Source organism: Micromys minutus, assembly GCF_963924665.1.
Source record: "Micromys minutus genome assembly, chromosome: 32".
In the NCBI taxonomy this organism is placed as follows: domain Eukaryota; kingdom Metazoa; phylum Chordata; class Mammalia; order Rodentia; family Muridae; genus Micromys; species Micromys minutus.
The window spans coordinates 14,253,609-14,263,976 of NC_137967.1; the positions used below are offsets into that span (position 1 = coordinate 14,253,609).

General features: G+C 49.5%; 1 protein-coding gene across 1 annotated transcript; it reads left to right on the forward strand.

Annotated features, from left to right (window-relative positions):
- Nucleotides 1-5,262: 5,262 nt before the first annotated feature.
- Nucleotides 5,263-7,427, forward strand: ETV2 (ETS variant transcription factor 2; the record flags this gene model as incomplete). The annotated part of the gene is made up of 6 exons (XM_080909028.1): nt 5,263-5,332; nt 5,432-5,521; nt 5,724-5,783; nt 6,001-6,477; nt 6,958-7,070; nt 7,227-7,427. 6 exons carry the CDS (start codon nt 5,263-5,265, stop codon nt 7,425-7,427), a joined length of 1,011 nt encoding a protein of 336 aa, XP_080765154.1.
- Between the last annotated feature and the right edge of the window lie 2,941 nt (nt 7,428-10,368).

Below are 10,368 nucleotides of genomic sequence, written 5' to 3' on the forward strand. Positions count from 1 at the left end.
CTTTAAAAGTTGACCCAGCAAACATTCAGATGGACAATGTTGAGCGTCTAGTTTGTGGCCATTACTTCTTTTGGTGGGTTTTTTGCTGTCTATGTGTGTTTGCGTACTCCTTCCATCATGTGGGCTTTAGGGATCAAACTGGTCATCAGACACTTGTTAGCAAGCATTTTTGTGCACTGAATCATCTCACCAGCTCTCATAGGATCCTGTATGTTCCTGGCTGGCCTCAAACATGGATGTGGTTTACAACTGTACTCCAGGAGCAAGCATTTGAGACCTACCTGGGCTGCATAGCAAGAACTTGTTTTAAAAGGGGAGCCTCAGATCCTTAGGATTACATGTATTCACTCCCACAGCAAGTGAAGGGTTCTGGGAATTGAATTTAGGACTTAGTGTATACTAGGTAGGTATCCTACCGTCAGAGCCTCAGCCTCCTCTAGCCTCATAAATTCTCAAGTTCTTGTCGAGTTTTAGCCCATTGCATCTGAGGAAGAGGGGCTGTTGCAAGGTCAAAGCCAAGCCTAGCTTGGATTCATGTTTCTAACTCCAGCCTGTGCTTTTGGCACTGAAATGGGTTGTTAAGTGTATCTAGGCCCTGCCCTTCTAGAACACACAGCCACCATGGCAGACTTCCATCTGTCCCAGGATCTGGGCAATGCTGGGGGTTCTGGGATTACCAACCAGCCTTAGAGCTCATGAAATGCTGTCTCATGGACCCCAAGCCAGACAGCCTGGAGTGGTTAGGCTATGGATTGGGAAGCCCAGAAACTGACCTTAGGATAGAGACATCCTGAAGGAGGAATTCCCTCCTGTGCGTTTTGAGGCAGAGTCTGGTATAAGCTAGCTCTGTAGCCTCAGCTTGGAATAAGCTTGAATTCCCACCTTAGTCTCCCAAGTGTTGGGACCCCAGTGTGGACTGCCATCTCTGGCTCAGGCTGTCTTCACCCTATCTTGAAGACCTTGTGGACCTAGGGTATGTGCAGTTTCTCTGCTGACCCCTGTTCAGCGTCTCTTGTAGGGTTCTGGGTTTCCATTTCTCTCCCCTCTCCAGACCTACTAGTTATCTGTGTCTCTGGGGTCTATACATAGCTTGAAGCCTGAGTTGGTGATGCATGAGAAGACCAGCACTTGGGAAGCTGAGGTAGGAGGACCACCATGAGTTCAAGGCCAGTCTGCACTTTGTAGCAACACCCTGTCTCAATGCCTGCAAAATGAAAATTCCTGAGCTGAGGGTGATGGCATAGGCCTATATGCCATTCTAAAGGGTTCCACGGAATGAGACCCAGCACTGGGAGACAGAGGCAGGAAGATCTGTGAGTTTGAGGCCAGCCTGGTCTACTTATTGAGTTACAGGACAGCCAGGGCTACAAAGTGAGTCCGCGTGTCAAGAAGAAAGGGGAGGGGGGGAGAAAAAGATCCAGAAGGAAATGCCCAGAGCCCACCACATTATAGAAGCCAGACAGGCCCAAGCCAGAAGGCAGAGAGGTACAGGGCTGAAGTGCAGGAAGGAGGTTTGGAGATCTCCCAGAGACACAGCCATCAGAACCCTAAATTTGGGAACAAATTAAGGAAGACTTGGGGCTTGAGGGTGGAGAGACTATGCCAAAGCTCTCCAGGAAGATCCAGAGAGGTGTCAAATTTCTTCTGTTCCTGTCTCCCCCCCCCCCTTTACATTACAACTCCCTCCCTGACGTCACATTTTCCAGTCTGGCCACAGGGGTGAGGGCCTCCCTCCCTGGCAGGAAATGCCCTTTAGCCCCCTGCCACCTGGAGTGGACGACTCAGCCCCCAAACCCTTAGGCTCCCTTCTCCCGGTGGCCAGCTCTTCCTACCCCAACCCCTTTTCTTCCCTGCAGCTAAAAGGGTAAGGGAGGAGATGGAAAGGTAACCTAGGAAAGGGGATTGTCACATCAAAGGACAAAGGACATAAGAAGCAGAGCTTTAAGGATGGGGAGGCTGGGCAGAGTAAGAACTATAAACATCCAAGGGCTAGCAAGGTACAGAGAGATGAAGGACACAGAGACATCCAGGAGTGAGAGACGTCAGGAGAGACACAGTGGCAAGGCCTTGCCTCAAGCTAATGAAACAGATCTAGGACTAGGGACCACAGCAGGAGACAGGAGAGGCCAGCCTCAGGGAAAAGAAGCCTGGGGCAAAAAGGCCAACAGGATCCTTCAGGCCACTGGAGGATGAACTGGGGGTGGAGGGGTCAGTGATCTTCCCAGGGGTTCGTAGCTCACTCAACTCTGGATCCAAGCAGAGCCCCCAAGAGACTGTTCTCTGGAGGTTCTGTTTCTCTGCAAAATGGAAGAGCTGTGCTGTGTCCCTCGCCCGAATACTAACAAAGAAGGTGCTATGCCAGTCAGTTCTGGAGGCTACTCAAAAGATTTGGGGCAGGGCCTCCAGAGATGGCTCAGTGTGGTTCAGAGTACTTGCTGCTCTGGCAGAGGACCTGGGTTTGGTTCTCAGTACCGATATGATGGCTCACAACTATCCATAGCTTCGTTTCCAGAGGATCCAATGCCACAAGGCACCCACATGGTGGACAGACATACAGACTGACAGACAACCCCCCCCCCTTTTTTTTTTCTTTTTGCTAAACATCATGGTACATGCATATAATCCCAGAACCAAGGAAGAGGAGGGAGGAAGATCAACCATTTGAGGCCAGCCTGGGCTGTGTAGTCAAACACCCTCTCTCTAAAAATCAAGGGTTTAGGTGAGTGAGGTGGTTCAGTGGGTAGAAACGTGTGGCCAAACCTATTGATCTGAGTTTGAGCCTTAGGATCCACTTGGTGGAAGGAGAATAATAACCCCAACAGGGGTCCTTTGACCTCTAACAGTGTACACACACACACACACACACACACACACATACACCACAAACCAATACCAGACAAGGTAGCACATGCCTTTAATCCTAGCACTGAGGAGGCAGATGGAAGCAAATGTCTGTGAGTTTGAGGCCAGCTGGGGCAACATAGTGAGACCCTGTCCTGAAAAAAAGGAAGAAAGAAAAAAGAAATGGGTGGGGGGAAACTTGATGGGAAGCTGGCTCCGTGGCTAAAGGTGCTTGCCACGCAAATCTGAAGACCTGAGTGTAATCCACAGAGCCATGTGAAGGTAGACGGAGAGAACGGACCCCACAAAGTTGTTTTCTGACTCCTGGCTTTGACATGCATGTCCTGGCACATGTACAATAACAGCAATAATAAAGTTAAGGGTGGGGCTGGAGAGATGGCTCAGTGGTTAGGAGCACTGACTGCTCTTCCAGAGGTCCTGAATTCAAATCCCAGCAACCACATGGTGGCTCACAACCATCTTGAATGAGATCTGATGCCCTCTTCTGGTGTGTCTGAAGACAGCGATGGTGTACTTATATATAATAAATAAATCTTTAAAAAATAAAAAAAAATAAAGTTAAGGGTGGAGCTATAGCTAAGTAGTAGAGCACTTGCCAGAACAAATAAAAGAAAACTTATTAATTTTTAAACAGGGTCTCCTGGCTAGCCTGGAACTCACGATGTAGACCAGACTGGCATTGAAATCCCAGAGATCCACCTCCCTCTGCCTACCTCATGCTGGAATTAAAAGGGTTATTTTATTGCCATGTCTGGAAATTAAAATGCTCTTAATATTGAGTATGTACTCATTTATAATAAGAATTTTTTGTTTGGTTGTTGTTGTTGTGTTTTGAGACAGGGTTTCTCTGTGTCGCCCTGGCTGTCCTGGACCTCACTCTGCGCTAACCTCTAACTCACAGATCCGCCTGCCTCTGCCTCCCAACTGCTGAGATTAAAGGTGTATGCCGGCACTGTCCAGCAGTATGTAAATTTTTAATATTAAAATTAAATATTAAAATGGCCTCAAAGACTTTTCATATTCATATTTACTTATTAATATCTACTAAGCAAATACTTAGAAAAATGAACACATGTACATTATCTGAAGCCAAGTTACTGAAGCTAAGGTTTGCCAGGCTTAGCAAATTAAAACAAAACAGACAAAAAAAAAAACAAAAAAAAACAAAAACAGGATGCCTAGTTACTGAGTTTCAGTTTAGCAAGTAAACACTTTCTGGTGTAGCCCTGTCTCAAATATTGTTTTATACTTTGGCACATTGTGGGTGTGATTCTTTTCTAAAGCTTCAAACACAGCATTTCATCCCAAATGTCTCCACTTTTAATAGATATCTTTCCAAACCTGTCACTGCCACACCTAAAACCGTTCCACGCAATAACTCACATTCAGTTCATACTCAAAATCTCCCCCGTTGTTTAGGACTGCTATAGCCCCGAAAGCCCAGACAGAAAAAAGAAATGGGAGAAAGCATGCCTCAATTTCCCCCTCCATAAACTTGGGATAAAAACATTTCCCCCTTAAGAAAATTAAATGAGGGGCCCGTTGTATGATGTCATTTTGATTGTGATTGTCATTATTCGGCAGTAGCTCCAGGCCACCCTCCCTGTGCTTGGTAGGGGATTCAGGGTTGGATCCCCCCCACCCCACCCCATCTGGCTGTCTGTCACCCTGCCGATTGTGACGTAGGCTGATGCTAGGGAAAGGGGGCATCTGGCCGGAAATCCCTCTTCCTGTTGCAGATAAGCCCAGAGCTGCCCAGCTGACCCCAGACCCTCCTCCCCCACCACTTTTCATGTCACACCACCAAATCCTCAAGACGGGGAACCTGTCCAAACCCCTCACCCCATCCCCACTACCCCGAAAGCACCCCTTAGATCTCAGCACCCCCATCCCAGTCCTATCCCTATTCCCCAAGTTTTTTTCCAAGCCCAATTTGTCCCCGGGAAAGGGACCGTTTCAGGGACCAGAGCGCATCCCTAAAGCAGGGGGTGCAACCTGACCACGCCCCCATCCCTGCAACTTGACCCAGGCTGCGACCCCCAGCTCTGACGTCTCGGAAAATTCCCCCTCCCCTATCAGGCCCCCCGGGAAGGGTGCATGGTATGAAATGGGGCTGAGACCCCCCTGGCTAAGAGAGAAGGGACCTGCCAGAGGTGAGCCACGAACTGGGGACCGGGTATCTGAACAAGAAAGGACCCAGGAACGCCTTACGCGTCAGAGAGAGGGAGAAGGTACTGGAACCAATATTCCTTTTTCTGGGCAAGGAGGCTGCAGAAGTCTACTCTGGGTCTGAGGGAAACAAGAATTGCAATCAGACTCCTGGGTCCCTAAATGTCACCAGCTTGCCCATTACCCTTGGAACTTTCCCTCTCTCAACCAGAACCGTCAGAACGAGCGTCCATGGACCTGTGGAACTGGGATGAGGCGTCACTGCAGGAAGTGCCTCCTGGGGACAAGCTGACAGGACTGGGTAAGCTGCTGTAGCTTGGGACAAAGTGTATGCAGGGCTCCAAAGATGTGGACCCCTTGACCCCTAACCCGGCCTTAACATCCTTGCTGCCCGCAGAAGGAGCGGAATTTGGTTTTTATTTCCCTGGAGTGGCACTGCAAGGGGACACACCGATCACACCGATGATGAACGTAGAAAGCTGCTGGGAAGGTAACCGGTGGCTGGGCTTGAACTTCTGTGTGCTGGGGGAAAGTGGGCGGTCCTGGGCCTTTGAAAAAGAACGAGGGTGCTGAGTGGGAAGGAAGTTAATGTTGTTTGGATTCTCGAGATTGAAGGAGGCGCGAGTGGGTGGCCAAGGTCCCTAAGTCATTGCCCACATCTTTCCTAAACTCAGCTCTGTTGTCCGACATAGGGTTGCCAGAGGTGGACTGGAACCCCGCTTTACCTCACGAAGAAGTACCTTTCGAGGCGGGTGAGTGTTAGAAAATGGAGGTGGGAAGAGAGGAACGGGGTCCTGACACACCAGAGCTGAGTTCAGACACCCCCTAGTCTACAGAGGAGAGGGACTAAGACTGGGGACACCTATATCTTCAAGGCTACGAGGCGCTAAAGCTCCCCTAAAACTCCCAAGGGTGCGGGGGACTAAGACTCCTGGACTTCCCTTGCTTAAGGTCTGTCTGTCCTCACAGAGCCCGTCACTCACCCCCTCCCGTGGTCGCGAGACTGGACAGACCTGGGGTGCAACACCTCGGACCCGTGGAGCTGTCCTTCACAGACGCCAGGCCCCGCCCCTCCGGGCACGAGCCCCTCCCCCTTCGTCGGCTTTGAAGGGGTGACCGGCCAGAATACTGCCACCTCGCCGGGAGGGGTCCCCTCGTGGTCTCACCCTCCGGCCGCCTGGAGCACCGCCAGCTGGGACTGTTCTGTGGGCCCCAATGGCGCCACCTACTGGGACAATGGCCTGGGCGGGGAAGCGCAGGCCGACTATAAGATGTCGTGGGGCGGGTCTGCGGGTTCGGACTACACCACCACGTGGAATGCTGGGCTGCAGGACTGCAGCATGCCTTTCGAGGGCCACCAGAGTCCAGCATTCACCAAACCCTCCAAACCGAGCCAGCAGTCTGATCGGGCCACACTGACTCGCTACTCCAAAACTAACCACCGAGGTAAGAGGCTGCAAACTGCAGACGAGGTGAAGCCAAACGGGGAAGGATTGGGCCTGGACACCTTGTGGGGTGGGGTCTGGGTAACTAAAAGAGGCGGGATCCGGAAAACTGGCAGCTAGAAGACAGGGGTTCTGTATCGGGTGAGAGGACGGACACTTACTTTCTAGGGACCAAGAGGACAGAAAGGTAGACCCCCCCCCAGGTTATGTGGGAGAAAAGAGAAGCATTCAGATTCCTGGGTTTCGAGGTGGGGAGGCCAAACTCCTGAATCTCCTAGATAGGGCTCGGGCTGCCATGGGTTCCTGAAACTGGAATCTCTTAACTATGGAGAGATCCGAACTCACAGAGCCCGCCGAGGAGGATCAGAACAACTGGACTCCTGGGTCCTAAATTGGGAGACCCTGAACCACTCCTAGATTTGTCGCAGTGGAGTGTTCTGGATCTGAGAAGCCTGGAGTTCACATGCTCCCCCCCCCTCAGGTCCCATTCAGCTTTGGCAGTTCCTCCTGGAGCTGCTCCAGGACGGGGCGCGCAGCAGCTGCATCCGCTGGACCGGCAACAGCCGCGAATTCCAGCTGTGCGACCCCAAAGAGGTGAGACAGCTCCCCTTGCCCGCCAAGCCCCACTTACCTAGTTCTCAGCCCCGCCCCACCCACTTACAACTCCCCCCCACGCCCATTAGGACTAAGACCCGCCCCACCCATAGCAGCTAAGACCCTGGTCCCTCTGACCTCAAGACTGCATTCTAGGTGGCCCGGCTGTGGGGCGAGCGCAAGAGGAAGCCGGGAATGAATTATGAGAAGCTGAGCCGAGGTCTGCGTTACTACTACCGCCGCGACATCGTGCTCAAGAGCGGTGGGCGCAAGTACACATACCGCTTCGGGGCACGAGTGCCTGTCCTCGCCTATCAGGATGATCTGGGGCACCTGCCGGGTGCAGAAGGCCAATAAAAACCAAACAAAACAAAACCCTGTCGAACCTGTGTGTTTGTTTGTTTGTTTCTTTTCCACTGACACCTCCTCGACCTGTCAAGGGAGCCTAAATGTGCACCCGGACATTTCAGGCTCCGCCCAGAATCAAGTATCCAGACCCCTGTCTGCTTTTAACGGAGTCTTGTAAGGGCTTCTCCCTCCCTGGGTCCCTGGACTGTCGGTGTCTTACCTTAGTCTCAAGATGAGCATTGAGCAGGCCATTTCACTGGGAGCAATGATGTAGGTCACTAATGTTACAGCATTCAGGAGACTGAGGCAGAAGAATTGAAAAGTTAGGGCCTCCAGACCTGCCTGAGCTGCAAACTACTACTCCTTAGTCCTAAGAAGATCCAGGAGGGAGCCGGGCCGCCCCTCTCACTGGGAACCTGTAGACTACAAAGGCCTTGATCACCAGCCCTTCCTCACCTGAGTGTATCTAGGTCCCACCACTTCCCTCTGCCTTTGCTCTCTCTGCATCTTTTGCACCTCTCAACTTGGATATTAGTTTGGGGTAAGAAGTAGGTAGGGTCTACCTGTGTGCCTGTCCTGTATAGGGACTTTTAAAGAAATTGGACTTTTTTTTTAAAAAAAAAAAAGATTTGTTTATTTTATGTATGTGAGTACACTGTCAGAGAACATCAGATCCCATTATAGATGGTTGTGAACGACCAGGTGATTGCTGGGAATTGAACTCAGGACCTCTGGAAGAGCATCCAGTGCTCTTAACCACTGAGCCATCTCTCCAGCCCTGAAAACTGGACTTGTTGAGGCTTGACAATCATTTATCCGAAATGTATCTGAGAGTTTAATCCCAGAGGTTTTATGTTAAATCGATGAATCTGTGGCATTTAGAGATGGTGGCCTGTCTGGAAGTAATTGGATGATTAGGATGAAATCTCTGTGATTGCATTCCAATGCTTTTTAACTAGAGCTAAAGACACACAATGGTTTTCCAGTCTTATACTATGTGATGTCCTGTCTCAAGATGACCAGTAAGAAGGTCATTTCACTGTGAGTCATGAAAGGCTGTTAATTTCATAGCATTCGGGAGACTAAGGCAGGAGAATTATATTTAGGACCTCTAGACCTGCCTAAGCTACATAACAAGGCATTGCTTTTTATTTAAAAAAAAAAAAAAAATCTCAGGCTGGAGAGAGTGGTTAAGAGCACTGACTGCTCTTCCAGAGGCCCTGAGTTCAAATCCCAGCAACTACATGGTGACTCACAACCATCTGTAATGGGATCAGATGCCCTCTTCTGGTGTGTCTGAAGACAGCGACAGTGTACTTATATATAATAAATAAATCTTTTTTTAAAAACACGTTTAAAAAAATCTCCATCAGGGCTGGAGAAATTGCTTTTTGGTTAAGAGCACTGACTGCTCTTCCAGAGGATGCTGTTCTCACAAGGCAGCACAAAACTGCTTGTAACTGCACTTCCAGGGAAACCTGATAGCTTCAGACATACATGCAGACAAGACACCAATGCACATAAAATGAAATAATATTTTTAAAACAACCCACTAGGTGCTGAAATGACATACTCGTGGGGCCCTGATCAGAGCCTCAGTTCTACAGCTGGGATCTTATTGCTCCAAGCCACTAGCCCAAAACAAACTCATGCTCCTTATAAAGTAGCCCAACTCGAACACTTTATTATAGTAGGAGTGTTATCACAGCTATAAAACCCCGTCGTGGACCTTTATCTGCTCTGCCTTCTTGACGAAAGAAGTAAGGCTCACAACCAGGCATGGTGATGCATGTCTTTGATCTAAGAACTCAGGAGACAGGAGCACAAAGATCTTTTATGAGCTCCAAGTCAGCCTGGTCTACTGAGTGAATTCCAGGACAGCCAGGGCAACACAGATAAGCCCTGTCTCAAAACAAAACAAAATAGTCACAAACACACACAGAGAGACAGAGAAAGAGGGACGGAAAGAGAGAGACAGAGAGAAACTCAGGCTTCAAAAAAGACTTTGCTGAGTACGTTCTACTTGTAGAAGAAAGCTGAATAATTAGACCTAATTCACACTTAGAACAACCATGGACACTCCAAGTTGGAAGGCAAAGAATCAAACCTTCAAAAAGTCCACGGGAAGCTTAACCCACTCCAGGAGCCCTCAAAGAGAGCCTGCTGTATAACTCTCCTGTGTGTGATTCTGAAGATACCCTCACTAACCACATCAAGGCACTACATACACTGCTGTCAGAAAGGAAGAGCCCACAGCCCACAGTCCTCAGGGCTGGGATGAAAAAAGCCCAGGGGATTTTGAGAACCCAAAAGGAGGAAACTCTGTAGCCCAGGGGGAAGAAACTCTAGGAGTGTGGTTGGAGAGGAGTTAGGAAAGGGAAAGATGTTTCCTTCAGAAGACAAGATCTAAAAGTGGAAGGTTTGTTTGTGGTGGTGGTAGTGGTGGGGTTTTTTGTTTGGTTGGTTTGGATTTTTTGTTTGATTGTTTTGTTTTTGAGACAGGCTTTCTCTGTGTAGCCCTGGCTGGCCTGGAACTCACTCTGTAGATCATGCTGGCCCCAAACTCCAAACTTACAGAGATCTGCCTTCATCTGCCACCCGGGTGCTGGGATTTAAAGTCCTTGTTTCTACCATGGGCAAGGAGATCTAGGAGATAACTTAGTGAAAATGCTCTTATCTTGGCTTATGTTTGTTCTGGTTTGGTGTTTGTTTGTTTGTCTTCAAGACACAGTTTCTCTCTGTAGCCCTAAAACTCTCTCTGTAGACCAGGCTGGCCTCAAGCAAGATCTTACAGTGCTGTTCAGAAATATGCACATGAGTGGAGAGGAGTCACTTTGCAAAGGATCCATAGGCAATGGCGTCTTGGTCTCCAAGGCACGTGGAAAGCACAGTGACTCAGAGGCAGAGGTGGGATCTAGATCTTGGGAAGATGTCGTTGAAAGGGATGGAT